The sequence below is a fragment of the Gymnoscopelus braueri genome (assembly GCF_963280865.1).
Source record: "Gymnoscopelus braueri genome assembly, contig: SCAFFOLD_300, whole genome shotgun sequence".
In the NCBI taxonomy this organism is placed as follows: domain Eukaryota; kingdom Metazoa; phylum Chordata; class Actinopteri; order Myctophiformes; family Myctophidae; genus Gymnoscopelus; species Gymnoscopelus braueri.
In genome coordinates, this window is record NW_027660890.1 from 1 (window position 1) to 15,658 (window position 15,658).

Below are 15,658 nucleotides of genomic sequence, written 5' to 3' on the forward strand. Positions count from 1 at the left end.
AGGCTACTTGTATGCAGTGGTGGAAAAAGTACTCAACTTTTTCTTAAGTAAACCAGTGGTGTGTTCTAGATTTTTTTGGAGGGTATACTATAACAATTCCCCCCCTAGTTCCTATTAATGTAAAAAAAATTGCGCGGGCTCCGCGCGCGTTTCTGCCCCGCAAACTCGGCCAGGCCCACTCAGGCCCAGTTTCACAGTAACACTGAGTACAGTTAATATGCTTTATACTGATTTTCTACTGTTTATAATGTTAATCACCCTGTAACTCAACCACTTCGGAGCTGCTTTTAGCCTTAGATGTATTTTATTAAATGTTTTTATTACCATAGAAGTGCAAGCATTGTTATAAACAAATGCTGGTTAGGCTTATCAGATATAATTATAGCAGTGTTAACAGCGAGCCTTCCTGTATCTATTACAGAATAGTATTAACTTGGCATTGAAGACACAAACTGTATTGAAGATTCAAGATTTTGCTGTGCTTATACAGTATGACGCGCAATTTGAATACTAATGAAGTACTCAATTCAGTGACCACGTTCAATGAAGTGAATGGCAGGTCGTTGAAATGTGTGAATTCCTTCACCAGTAGCCATTAATTATCACCCCAAGAACAATAGCCACACAGAATAAAAATTCTTGCTGTTTGTATTGCCAGCCACTCCTGGGTGCAGCGTATCAGATGCTTAACTAGACACCTTTAGGGTCCTAAAAGACATATGGTAAAAAAGAATACACCTTAAAAATGTAGTACAAAGAAAAATGTAGATTTCAAAATATTCTGCTATTTTTTTTTCTGTTTCTGTCCTGAAATAGAGTCAAACTGTGCTCAGACCATGACAAAGACCCAGGAAGACAAATCTGCAGAGGAGAAGCTGAGGTCTGGGAGGAACGTGTTCATTCAAGGAGTCTCCGATGCCAACCTGAACCTTCTCCTGGATGACCTTCTGTTAAAGAACGTGATCAATGAAGCAGAGATGGAGTCAGTCAGAGGTGAAAAGCTCAGGTCAGAAAAAGCACGGGGCCTTATTGACATGGTGCGGAGAAAGGGAAACAAGCCGTGTTCCAAAATGATTGACATCGTTTGTCAGCTGGACCCGGAACTTGGTGAACTGCTGCATCAGCCCTCACCTGCAGATCAGATGGACAGGCCAACCACACACAACAACGGATTCACAGGTGATTCTCTCTCTCTCTCTCTCTCTCTCTCTCTCTCTCTCTCTCTCTCTCTCTCTCTCTCTCTCTCTCTCTCTCTCTCTCTCTCTCTCTCTCTCTCTCTCTCTCTCTCTCTCTCTCTCTCTCTCTCTCTCTCTCTCTCTCTCTCTCTCTCTCTCTCTCTCTCTCTCTCTCTCTCTCTCTCTCTCTCTCTCTCTCTCTCTCTCTCTCTCTCTCTCTCTCTCTCTCTCTCTCTCTCTCTCTCTCTCTCTCTCTCTCTCTCTCTCTCTCTCAAATGACCCTGGCCTAGGGGTACTAGGGGTACCAGAGCACATAACCAGAGACAAGGGAGACGCAGTTTAAAAAGTAAATTTGTATTTGTTAAATAATTAAAACCAAATAAAAAAAACTAGGAATAAACAAACTAAACAAATGAAGTGTAGAAATCAAGTAAATCATCAAGTCAATAGTGTAATGCGTGTATGGATGAGTGGATTGTGTAGGGTGGGTGAGAGTGTTGTATGTATTAACATAAATGAGAAGGGCAAAGTAATTACACAAATTAACTCTTAACCACAGAACCTAAGTGAAACATGAAGGTGAAATACATATAGCCAACTACACATAATACACATGCACGCACGCACGCACGCACGCACGCACGCACGCACGCACGCACGCACGCACGCACGCACGCACTGATTTCTCAGGTGGTGGGGTGACTTTAAAACTCTAGAAGTCACTGTCGCAGTCGCATTTTTATTGATTTCATTTCAGACCTAATCAATTCAAAATTCATCGAATCGAATCGAATCAAATCGAATCAATGGCAACACACAAAGATTTTCATATACATAATATAATGTAATATGATATAGTACTATAATAATACTACTACTAAATATGTTTTCTCGCCCCATGTTTTCTTAAAGGTGCTGGCTCAACTCAGAAACCTCCAGAAATGACAGTGTCGGAACCCAAAGGTAGGTCCTGAGAAGATAAAAATGGTCTCATGTGGGAAACAGAAAGCACTTCTAAAGGGTGCAGTCACACAAAAAAAAATAATCTGCCTACGCGGTTGATTCTGCTAATGCTATTCAATGGGAACAGAGTGGTTTGTTCCCATTCGCGGATTTCCGCTGCTCCGTTCCCATTGAAAAGCATTGGCAGAATCCGCCGGATTAACAGAATCAAAGTTTGGTGTGACTGCACCCTATAAGTCCCTTTTCATAAGATTTCAGTCTTTCTAGTTGTATGGATTGTATCTATTAACAATTTGAACAGTACGGAGTCAGAGGCAACTTAATTATATACAAGTAGACTGTACTAATTTAAATAAATAAAATAGGAGTACACCTGTACACCTGTGTAATGACTGAATTCCTGAATGTTAGAGGAAAAACACTGATTACATAACAGTATGTTATCTTATCTTATCCCTAACAGTCGTTAATATGTACAACACAATCTACAACACTGTGTCTGCCTCCAACGAACGTCATGGTGTCCCCCTGCCCAGAATTGCTAACGCTCTCGCTGCTGGCTATGGTGTGAAAAAACAACAAGTCAAGCTTGCTACTAAGAGACTGGAAAATATTGCCATGCTAGTCCAAGCTAAGAATAATGGTATGCCAAGCTATAAAGTAGCAAATCCCTTTGTCAAGAAACATGATGCACCCAAGAAGCCTAAAGCTAAGAAACCAGCAGCCAACAAACCTGCAGTCAAGAAACCTGTGGTCAACAAACCTGTGGCCAACAAACCTGCTGTCAAGAAACCTGCAGCCAAGAAACCTGCAGCCAAGAAACCTGCAGCCAAGAAACCTGCAGCCAAGAAACCTGCTGTCAAGAAACCTGCAGCCAAGAAACCTACAGCCAAGAAACCTGCTGTCAAGAAACCTGCTGTCAAGAAACCTGCAGCCAAGAAACCTGCAGCCAAGAACAAGAAGAAAGTGACCAAGATTCCCAAGAAAGCCACAAAGAAACCCAAAGCTGCCAAGAAAGCCCCAGCAAAGAAGAAAGCCCAGCCCAAGTCAGTGAAACCAAGGAAGGCAACCTCAAAGAAGAAGTAAAGACCCTGACATTACTTTTTACTCGACTTTTATCCTCTGTTGTGCCCCTGTTTAATAGTGTTTTATGTACAACCATAGCCAGGGGGTGATGCCGCGAGACCGTATTCTCACATTATTATCAATTATCAATTATTTGACAACATTTGACAAAAACAGCACAAATTATTAACTTAGGAATGGACCTGGCTGGCTGCATCTCAAAGATCCTGTGTCTGACCTGTTAAGTATTGTAGGCCACTTTTAAAGGAGGCATAACTTTCAGATTTTCTGAAGCAATCCAAAGATATGAACGTTTGATAACAGTGACTGATGCATTCATGAATTAACTAAGTTTACAAAGGTCTACCAGGTAAATGTACAGATGACAACACTATAAAGTATACCCATTATGCAAGTAAAGAGAAAAAGAGAATACAATTTGATATATATTGTTGGTTAATAATTAATAGGCCTACATATTTAAGAGGTTATTTCAATCCTCAATTGCACGCGTGCGTGTGTATGTGTGAGTGTGTCAAGTGACGTAGCTCCTCCACAGCTAAGAAATGCCCACTACATCCCTGAACATACTGTAGCTGATCAAATATTAGGCATTCTTTCTTTGAATCACCGCTGTCTGAATGCAAGAGAAAAGATTGATGAATTAAGCCTAACCCTGATCCCAAAACTCTCGCTCAACTCTGTCAATCCAATAAAACCCTGCTGTACATTTGCCTGAGAGGCCATTAGTAGGGGATAGGTTTTACAGAAACCTATTAACCCTAGAACACTAACCATGGGTGAATTTCACCCGAACAATTGTAATTATGTGATTTTCATAATGTTGCTGATGTCTGAGGTGGGCGGGTCCTTGCGTACCTTCAGGATGCTCACTGACATCATACAAGGTAGGTTTGTTTCCCTACCCCCATCCCTGTTTTTTTCTACAGGGTGGTCTTCGGGTAAATTTCACCCATGGTTAGTGTTAGAGGGTGAAAACAAATCCCATACTCCCATGATGGTCAGCTGATGCAATTAGACTGTAACTTGTCCCAGGATGGGTGGATCAAAGGAAAAGTTCCCAGCTCCATTTTTTTAAAGGAATATTTCTTTTACGATACCCACATATTTCTTTTGTGAAATTCAATATTGAAATATCAAAGAGGAGTACATCAATTTGCCATGTATTGTTGCACTTTAACCCATTAAGACCTGAGGCGATTCTTAAAAATGTTTTCTAAATCCTAACAGTTTTTTGAAAAAACATAGAAAAAAAATGTTTTTCAAGATTTTTCAAAAATAGCAGATCTACAAGCTCATAGCGCGGCACTCGGTGCCGCGCTATGAGCTTGTAGATCTGCTATTTTTGAATAGCCAAAGAAATCTAAAGTGACACAGATGCGTTCCAGGTCTTAATGGGTTGTTAATATATTTCGATGAGAAATAGTTTTTATGGAATTTATTATATTGGGTAAAATATACCCATGGTTAGTGTTAGTGTGACTATTTTCATGGTTAGTGTTCTAGGGTTAAGCACAATTTATACTTTGTTGTACAACTGTGTCGCATCTGTAACTTGTTGTGAGCTTGTAGATTGGTTATCTGTACTTGTAGATTATTATTTTTGGCACACAACAGACAATGAAGATAAATTAGGCATTAGATGAGGGCAGCTGGAGATGTTTAAAAACAAATAATAATGCTTTATTATTTTGTGCTGTTTGTGTTTGGCTTTTAGTTATTTGTAAGTAATACACTTTGGTTTATTATAAAAAATATATAACACCTAGTTAAGTTCTTATTTGACTTTTCAGTCACCATACATATTAACAAAACTGCAAATATGCAGATCGCTCAAATATCACCATTTAATATAATATCCAATAGTTATCTATTTTGGAAGATGTTGCATTATTGCAAATGAATGCCCTACTTCAAGGGTATCACACAAAAGGTAGTGAAAATAGCCGTTCTACAAGCTCACAACGCTTCGCATCATGACACGTTTGTGAGCTTGTAGATCTGCAATCTTTTCTATTTTAGAAACATTTTGAAAGTGAAAGTGGTTAAGTACATATATTTAACCAATGAAATGTATTAACAAGTGTTTGCAACTAAATGATAACTACATTGGATACATTTTCTGAAAAGTAACTGTTTTGGACATAAGGTTTCTGCTGTGTGTGTGTGTGTGTGTGTGTGTGTGTGTGTGTGTGTGTGTGTGTGTGTGTGTGCGTGTGTGTGTGTGTGTGTGTGTGTGTGTGTGTGTGTGTGTGTGTGTGTGTGTGTGTGTGTGCGTGTGTGAATGTACAAAATAGTGTGCGTGCGTGTGTGAATGTACAAAATAGCAGATCTAGAAGCTCATAACACTTCGCATTGTGAAGCAGTGTGAACTTGTAGATCGGCTATTTTCACTAGTCATCGTGTGATGAAGTATTTAGGGCTTAAGTGGTTTTATGACTACGGTAAACTGATGCTAATATAGCAAATAATTCCTATTATTGCAGCCAGTCACTGGAGCAGCCTTGCAGGTAGATACATACTATACTAATCAACATGATGCCCGAAGACGACGAGCATATTGTATTGGAGCACGTCGCTAATAAAAAGCAAATTCATTTATGTATTTGAATATAATGCACCCCACTGATGGATGGGAGGATGGTTTGTTGTTTGTATAGCCCCATTTAAATTAATTGAACACTGTGTCTTGCTGTTATAAACTTATACGTAAGTGATATTTCTTTGTTTTAAAAAGATTTTTGTAAAAACGTTGAAGCTCTGCTCAGATAGCAATCATTGCTATCAAGTATTTATTTTGTTCAATAACAGGGGTCTCTCCAGCTCTTTAATGAACAATTTCATCCAATCAGGAGAGAGAACCTATCTATCAACTTCAAATGTATAGTGTTCCAGTTCCAATTTGTGTCTGCTCATCACTTCCAATTTCAAATGTTTATCCTTTATCCTGTATGAGCTCTCTGCTCTCGCTGCTCTCTCTACACTGATTGGATAAAATTGGTATATGAAAATGAATTTTCTGTTAAAGAGCTGGAGAGACACAGACACTACTAATGATTTCTATCAGAATATAGAGCCATTTAACTTTTAACACTTTAATCACTTAACCCTAGAACACTAAGGTTGCATGATTCTCACCCACACAATTAGGATTATGTGATTTTCATTGTGTTGCTGATGTGTGAGGTGGGCTGGTCCTTGGGTACCTTCAGGCTGCTCAGTGACACCATCGAAGGTAGGCTTGTTTCCCTGCCCCCATCCCTGGTCTTTGGGTGATTGGGTGATTTTTGGGTGATTGGGTGATTTTCACCCGACGTTAGTGATACAGAGTAAAAGAAATCGTGTGGACTCTCCCACAGTTGTCAGTAATGTAGGGAGGCTGTGCCTTCACTGGACATGGCTCACAAGACAAAGGTATTTTTGCATTATTATTACATTATTGTTCTCTTTCGTGGTCGAGACTGGCTCTCCACTAAATATTATTCAATATTTACGGGAACTGTCCCCCCGGGGGCAGTGCTCGTGGATACTCTTTAAGACACACCACATATGGTGGCCCTGCCCTGATTTGCAATCAGTGGGGTATTTAAGCCCCACCCAGGCAGAGCCACTTTGATTCTTTGATTTCCACGAGTGCAGACGCATTGTGGGCTCAGTATTAAGACGAAAACAGTACAGAACGGGTGTTTGGCAGCGTGGTCCACTTACCTTTTGGTAGAGAGCAGGTCTTGCGAGGCTCCTCTCAGGACGCTTCGCTGTCATATTTCACACCAAAAGTACATTCCTGGCGAAGCGGCGTGCAACCTGGTTCCGAATCTGACCTAGTCGGAGGGCGGATCAGGGCTGCTGCTGTTCTGCTCGAGTGACCAAGTGGGAAGCCGTCTGTCGGCCGAACGCTTGGTCGCCGGCATCGCCATCGCCGCGGCTGCAGCCTGGTTCCGAATCTGACACAGTCGGAGGGCGGACCGGGACGGCCGCTGGTTTGCTGGAGCGATCAAGTGGGCCAACCCCGTGTAGCGGTTGAGTGCTTGGATCGCCGGCAACGCCGCCACGGCGCGGTACCGGACCGTAGAACCCGAGCGAGGCTGACCTAGTCGGCGGACCTCCGGGCCATCTACTACCGGTGGTCATCACCGCCGCGGTCCGAAAAGCCCTCGGCGGAGCCAAAGGGAAAAAAAAAACAACAAACAAACAGTGGCAGCGTGACTCTGTTACTTCCGCGTTGACGCAGCACGCTGTGCAAGGCGTCAGCGTAGGGGGAGGGGCCTAGGTGCGTCCTAGAAGAGGGCTGCACTGTGCCCCACAGGTCACAAGAGGGCAGCGTGGCGCTAGGTCAGGAGTTCTACTGGCCGTCACTCCTCTCGTTGCAATGCACTGACTTGTTTGAGTATATAAATATACAAATAAATACTTTCACGGTATAAGTGAAAAAATTAAAAAATAAAGAGACACTTGGCTCTGCTCATTAGAGTAAGTGTATTAATATACGAATATATAAATGGGCGAATATTAGGTATATGAGTATACAAATATTCGAGTATTGTTATATGAGTATATAGATATACAAATAAATACGTTCACGAATACATACCGATATATTATATATATTAGGGTATAGATTCGTTTACATAGAAAGCAAACATGGCCAGCCCAACGCCCCACGTCTGTCTGGGCTGTGGGATAAGGATGCCCTTGGAGGACGGCCACGATAAATGTATGCTTTGCTTGGGGATGGATCATGCGCGCACGGGCAGTCTGGACCCCTCTGCGTGCATGAATTGTTTTACCCTGCCGGTTAGAGTGAGGGAGGCCAGGGCTCAGTCGTTTTCTCTCCGACCCATGAACACTGCCTTAGGGCAGCTGCATCCGGCCATACGGCGTAAGATTGCAGTTGGGGACGACCAGTTGCCTAGGCCACCTCCGGTGGCCGCAATAACAGCCCCGCCCCCCCGACCCATGGACACTGCCTTAGGGCAGCTGTATCCGGCCAAACGGCGTAAGATTGAAGTTGGGGACGACCAGTTGCCTATGCCGCCCCCTGGGGCCATAATAACAGTCCCGCCCCCTCCAGAGCGCCCGGCTGCTACCTTGTCGGTAGGGCAGGAGGAGGCGTCTCTAGAGGAGACCTCAGAGGATGACGACGTTGACGTCCTGGGGTTCGACTCTGGGGAGGAAGACCTCCCCCCCGGTCAGGGGCAGGAGGATGGAGCACAGGCGGAGGAGGAGCTAGAGCAGCTCCCCGCCTTGGTCCACGAGCTCATCGCTCGGGCTGCTCGGGCGTTGGACATAGAGCTGCCGGCAGAGCAAACACGAAGGGCCTCCCGGTTCGACGACGAAGCGGGGGACCAGCCGCGCCACCCCACCACACCGTTACTCTCTGATGTGGAGGACCTGGTACTCCAGCAGTTTGAGAAACCGACTAGCCTCCCGCGTTGGTCGGGTCTGGCTAGACGGCTGGCGTGCGTGGAGGGTCGGGAGAGGATGGGCTGTGGCCCGCCTCCTCCCATGGATCAGGCCTTGGGGGCATTGGTCACCCCCTCCACTTCGGTTCTGGGGAGGCCCAGCTGCCCAAGCAGAAACACAAGGGCTATGGATTCCATGCTTACCAGGATACACAGTGTTTTGGCAGTCCAGGGCCAGCTGGTTAACACAGGGGCTATCCTGGCCCTGTACCAGCGCCATCTGGTCGGCCAGCTGGACAGTGGAACCCCCGGCCTGGCCACCGAGTTAAAGCAGGTGGCTTCACTTTTGGCAAAGCTGGCTAGGGAGCAGGCAGTGGCGTCGGGCAAGGCCCTGGCCTCGCTTTGGGCGGCGAGGCGCCACCTCTGGCTGTCCCAGTCGCAGCTACAGTCAGAGGATCGGAACTGTCTGCTTAAGTTACCAGTGGTGCCATCGGCCATGTTCGGGCCAACGGCGACTACAATGCTCCAGCAGGCCCAGGAGGCCCGCCGGTGTGCCCAGGAGATGTCAAAGGTCCTCCGCCACGGGCACCGTGGCTCCGCGGCTCCTCGGTCTACACCAACCCGGCCGACTTATGCGGCTCCAGACGACCTAAGGGTCCAGCTGGACGCCTCTCGGCGGGGCAAGGCTGGGCGCGGCCAGCGCTCGGGACGGGGCCGGGGCCGTAAGCCCCGCAAGCCCCCGTCGCGGTCCTGACAGTGGGGGGGGGCTTAGCCCCCTCTTGCCGTTCCCTGGAACAGAGGTTGTTCTGGGGGACGATTGGGGCGGACCCCTGGGTGGTCTCCACCATGACCCAGGGGTATCGGCTGCAGTTCCTGCGTCCGCCCCCACGGACACGGTCGGTCACCGTCACAGCGGTGCCAGTTGCGCAGCACAGAGAGCTTCTGGCTGCGGAGATCAACACTCTCCTGGTGAAGAGGGCCATCAGAGAAGTGCCGCGGGCCACTCAGCAGGCTGGGTTCTCTTCCCACTACTTCCTCATCCCCAAGAAGGATGGGAGGTTGAGACCAGTGTTGGACCTGCGGAGACTCAACAAATTCTTGAGACCCCTGCGCTGCAGGATGCTGACGGTGCCGAGGGTCCGACAGGCCATCCTCCCAGGCGATTGGTTCGCCACAATCGACCTGAAGGATGCTTACTTCCAAATCCCAATACGGGAGGGGCACAGACGATACCTCAGGTTCGCCTTCAATGGCAGAACCTTCGAGTTCTGTGTCCTCCCATTTGGCTTATCGCTGGCCCCTCGCACGTTTACGAGGTGCATGGACGCAGCCCTGGGACCTCTGCGGGGAGAGGGTCTTCGCATCCTGAATTATCTGGACGACTGGCTGGTGTGTGCCAGCTCGGAGGTGCAGTGCCGCAGCGACATGGCTCGGCTCCTGCAACATCTAGGGCACCTGGGCCTGCGCCTCAACAGGGAGAAGAGCAGGCTCCAGCCGTCTCAATCCACGGAGTTCCTGGGCATGTGCTTGGATGCCAGGGCAGGAACCTTGTCCCTTACGCCGGTGAGACAGGCCGCCCTCAGGGCTTGCTTGTCTCAGTTTCGGCTGGGGGTCAGGGTGACCTGGAGGCTGTGCCTCCGCCTTATGGGGCTGATGGCAGCCACAGTGCACGTCGTGCCCCTGGCTCTCCTGAATATGCGGCCAGTGCAGCGTTGCCTCCTGGGCCTGGGCCTTTGCCCGCAGAGGGACCGGCGGGTCATGGTGTTGGTGACACGCAGGCTGCGATCGGCCCTCCTTTGGTGGGAGCAGCCGACCACTCTGGCAAGGGGCAACACGCTGGGGCCGGTACTGCGCCGCCAGGTGGTGTCCTCCGACGCCTCCCTGGTAGGCTGGGGAGCCGTCCACGAGGGCGAAGGTGTGAGCGGCCGTTGGCAGGCACCGTGGTTGACGCAGCACATCAACCTCCTGGAACTGCGGGCGATATATCTGGCGCTTCTACGCTTCCAGCGGGTACTGAGAGACCGCCATGTCCTGGTGAGGACAGACAGCACGGTGGCAGCGGCATATGTCAACAGGCAGGGAGGCCTGGGCTCCCCTCGCCTTTGCAGACTGGCACGGGCAATATGGGAGTGGGCGCACCCCCGGTTCAAGTCCCTGAGGGCGATGTACGTGCCGGGTGTGGAAAACGTCGCCGCGGATCGTCTCTCCCGAGGGGGACCCCTCACCTCGGAGTGGAGGCTGCACCCGCAGGTGGTGCACGAGATCTGGAGCCGGTACGGCACCGCCGTGGCCGATCTCTTCGCCTCCAGAGAGACGACGCATTGCCCTCTCTTCTTTTCTATGGAGAGGGACGATCCTCCCCTGGGCACAGATGCGATGGCACACCAGTGGCCGCAGGGTCTCCTTTACGCCTTCCCTCCCTTTGTCCTCCTACACCCACTCCTTCAGAGGATTCAGGCCGAGGAGGTGAGCCTCATCCTGGTGGCCCCCAATTGGCCCCAGATGTTCTGGTTCTCGGCGATTGCACCCCTTCTCCGAGGTCAGCCTTGGGAGCTCCCGGTGCGCAGGGACCTCCTGTCTCAAGCCCACGAGACTCTCTTTCATCCCTTTCCCCAGGGACTCAGGCTCTGGGCTTGGCCCCTGAGAGGGCCGAGTTTCTAGCCATGGGGTTGCCCCCGTCAGTAGTTGCTACCTTGCTGGCAGCCCGGGCTCCATCGACGAGGGCAGCGTATGCCTATCGATGGGGAGCGTTCCGCTCATGGTGCGATGCGAGGGGGTTGGATCCCCTCGCTTGTGTGGCCCAGGACATCCTCCCGTTTTTCCAGGGAATGTTGGAGGCAGGCAGGTCTCCTACGACTGTGAGGGGAATGGTGGCAGCCATAAAGGCAAGCCGTGTCGGACCACGGAAACTGACAGTGGATTGTTGCAACCTTATTGATCAGTTTCTTAGGGGGGCTCGTAGGGACCATCCCTTGCGGGGTAGGCCGGCAGCCCCCCCTTGGGATCTGGAAGTGGTACTGGCGGCCTTGCGGCACGGGCCATTCGAGCCACTGGAAACAGTAGGGCTGCAGTGGCTCTCCCTCAAGACGGCATTCTTGCTGGCGATGGTGTCCGCAAGAAGAATAGGGGAGCTGCATGCCCTGTCGGTGCATGAGGAGTGCTGCCGCTTCTTGCCGGACGACGCGGGGGTGGTACTGCGGACCAACCCTGCATTCCACCCTAAGGTCTGGTCAAAGTCCCGAGCCGGTCAGTCCTTTGAACTGCACCCCTTCAACCCTCCGCAGGGAAGCGGTGAAGCGGGGTCGGGCGGGCGGTCCTTATTGTGCCCTGTCAGGGCCCTGAGGACTTACTGTCGGCGGACACAGGCCCACAGGACAACAGACCAGCTTTTTGTCTGTTATAGGCATAGCAGCCTTGGGGAACCACTCTCTAAGGCTAGGCTCTCGCATTGGGTGGTGGAAACAATCCAAGAGGCTTACAGACAGGCAGGCAAGCCAGTCCCGACGGGAGTTCGGGCACACTCGACACGGGGCCTCGCTACCTCATGGGCTCTATGGCGAGGTGCCTCTTTGTCCGAAATTTGTACGGCGGCCTCTTGGTCGGCGCCCTCCACATTCGCCAGGTTCTACTGCATGAACGTGGCAGCCAGCACCCCCTTCACGGAGCGAGTGCTGGGCTCCAGGCGGTAGAACAGGTCATACTCACCGTGCCTCCGAGACCCTGGCTCCCGTAGGACGGACCGGGCTCGGAGTGATGTCGTGCATAGTAGGCTAGCCCTGCGTCTTGCGGGCTAGGTGGCTAATCAGTTGACTGGCCTGTCGCCAGCTGGGCCTAGGTAGCGTCTTGCGCCTAGGCCACGAGCCTTCTTTTTTGACTGGCCTTAGCGTCTGGCGGGGCCAGCTGGGCCTAGGTAGCGTCTTGCGCCTAGGCCACGAGCATTACATACTTTTGGATGATAGGATTTTGGAGCACGCCTTGGGCTGATACTGCGGGCTTAAACTGCTTCTGGCTGCCGCGGGGCGGCTGGGTCTGCTTATTTCCTCGCGGTGTGTCTTAGAGAGTTCCCGTAAATATTGAATAATATTTAGTGGAGAGCCAGTCTCGACCACGAAAGAGAACGGCGGGTTACATCCTATGTAACCCTGGTTCTCTGAGTGGAGAGACTGGCTCTCCACGAAGCAGCCGCTCCGAAATTCGTGTCAATCAAAGTTAATCAAAGTGGCTCTGCCTGGGTGGGGCTTAAATACCCCACTGATTGCAAATCAGGGCAGGGCCACCATATGTGGTGTGTCTTAAAGAGTATCCACGAGCACTGCCCCCGGGGGGACAGTTCCCGTAAATATTGAATAATATTTAGTGGAGAGCCAGTCTCTCCACTCAGAGAACCAGGGTTACATAGGATGTAACCCGCCGATGTGTATGGTCGTGCACTTTCACTTTGGATGTGAGCAGGTCCGTTTCCTCAGCAGAAAATCATTCACATCTCCTCCAACCTGCTGAATCCATCATTGAAATACCTGGCTCTTAAAGGGAATGGGAGGCGACTTATGCCCAAAACGCACCCATGACTAATTCAGAGACTTAATTACGACTTTACCCCTTTTGCCTTAGTTTGCATCCAGATTATCCACTGGATAACTAGCAAATTGGAATTTAGAGACCATACACCACATTGCACCATTGTCTAAACAAGGCCCAAAGACTTCTTGATCTATGCTTCCAGTGCTCTCCTGCGATGTCTCATCAGGAGCTCAGTGAGGTTTGCCAGCCTGTCTGTCTGTTGAAGACATCTACCTGACTGTGCATCATAATGGCTAGAGGTCGACCATCATACCCAAAGATAGATTTATTGCAGGCTATAGTGTAAAGGACGTATACTGTCATATACTATCTAGATTATTGATGGTTTTTCGTGAAATTTCACCCTACTCTGTATCTGTATCTTAACTTAGGAAGACTGGTTTTCCTCCATCATGGGATCTATAAACAATCTGCCCGTATTGTTAATGTAACTAAATGTCCTATAAGAATTTGCAGTGCACACATGGAACAGCAGATCACACCTGGTTACATCATTTATTAAATAAATAGACACAAAATAAGCCATTAAACTAGATACAGAATAAACTAGAAAATGTGCTCCTCGGAGCACAAGTCTCCGCCAGCAGACTATAGCAATTATATTATCATAGCAATAACTAATGAGATAGTTGAGATGTTTAAAAAAAGATAGGATGAAAAAAAGAGATCCAAAATTTTTTGAAGATTGAGGACACACACACGCACGGACGGGTGATTTGGACTAGAAGATACTGTTCCAATCAAGACTGATTGATCCTGTCTTACCTCGCTTCAAAAACGTAAACGGCTTTTTGAAGTGACACACCTTTTTATTATAGGATTGTATTTCGTCATGCGTCCCTCTAGCCAATCAGAGACATTGATGTCAACATATTGACACGTATTAAGAGTTCGGCTTTGTTGTGGGATCATTTCAACTCTAGTCCTCTTCTACGTTACAATTGTAGATGAGTATGCTTTCTTAGCTTTGGCCTTCTGCGCCTTTGCTTGACCAATGTTAGGTGTTCTCAGAGGGAAACACACACGCACAGACGGGTGACTTGGACTTACTGAAGGTACTGTTCCAATCAAGTCTGATTGATCCTGTTTTACCTCACTTCAAAAAGTAGGGGCTTTTTGAAGTGACACACCTATTTATAGAATTTTATTTCGTCACGCGTCCCTCTAGCCAATCAGAGGCATTGGTGTCAACAAATTGACACGTGTCACGTGGAGCTTGCCCAATGTTAGCTTGGCTAACAATGTTTGCTCACACAAAGCGAAAACATATTCTCCACCTTCGGCGGAGACAATAAACGTTATACATACACTTTTATAAAAATAAATAGGTTAATAAATAGGTTCTTCTTCCACACAGTCACACTACATCATCTAGAGGGTTGTTCCAAGCAGGTCCAGTCTAAGCAGGTGTGTGAGGAGTGTCATTCCGACGTCTTCCCAGCTACTAGAGCTGTAATCCTGAAAGAGAGACAGACACCTTCAGAGCCAAATACGATTCACTCAGTCTCATACTACTACAGTGGTTCCCAAACTGGGGGTCGGGGGCTCCCAAATTATTTTGGGTGCTCCCCAGATGATTAGCTTAATGTGCAACATTGTTTTCTCACTCAACAGTAAACAAACCAACATACAGTATAATTGTATGCAGGGTATCTGCACATTTCTAAAGTTACAATTTAATGACTTTTAGGACCTTTATAATACCAAATTGGCCAAATTGTCAAATATTACGTAAGAAAGAGGCAGACATCCTATATTATCTGTGGAACCGAGTCAAACTAAATGTAATGCCTACAATTCCAAGTGCTTGTCAGGGTGGGGGGGTCCCTCGTTCAAATATGATTATTTTGGGGGGTCGCGGCCTGAAAAGTTTGGGAACCCTTGTCCTACTACAATGAATAGACATGAAGTTGTCTTGTGTTGTGATTTGATGTCCGTCTTATGTTGTGATTTGATGTCCTATTTCAAGTAACCATTTCAACCACCACTGTGTTTTGTCTTAGGTCAACCAATATTTTAGTCCAATGATGAAAACATAAAGATGAAATCATGTTTAGAGAATGAGATACCAACCTTCACCTTGAAGATTTTCCTCAGAAGTGGAGTTTGGTTCTTTTGGTCAGTTTGGTGACAGAGTGGGAAAGCTTATTGTTTTCAGATCTGTTGTCTATTAACAATTTATTGCAAGGAAACTTTAAAGGTCTCTTCTGTACAACCCAAAATAGCCTGTCTCTCTATGTTCCCATATCTCTCTCTCTCTCTCTCTCTCTCTCTCTCTCTCTCTCTCTCTCTCTCTCTCTCTCTCTCACTCACTCACTCACTCACACACGCACGCACGCACGCACGCACGCACGCACGCACGCACGCACGCGCACACGCACACGCACACGCACACACACACACACATGCGCGCACACAGTTGTACCCACCTGTCCCCACAATGCATAACTA

At 48.1% G+C, this 15,658-nt stretch overlaps 1 protein-coding gene across 1 annotated transcript; it reads left to right on the forward strand.

Moving 5' to 3' along the window:
• Positions 1-836: 836 nt before the first annotated feature.
• LOC308081080 (uncharacterized protein) lies at positions 837-4,973 on the forward strand (the record flags this gene model as incomplete). The annotated part of the gene is made up of 3 exons (XM_080457479.1): positions 837-1,179; positions 2,088-2,138; positions 2,602-4,973. The coding sequence occupies 3 exons, from the start codon at positions 837-839 to the stop codon at positions 3,222-3,224; spliced, it is 1,017 nt and encodes a 338-aa protein (XP_080313605.1). The 3' UTR covers positions 3,225-4,973.
• Positions 4,974-15,658: the final 10,685 nt, after the last annotated feature.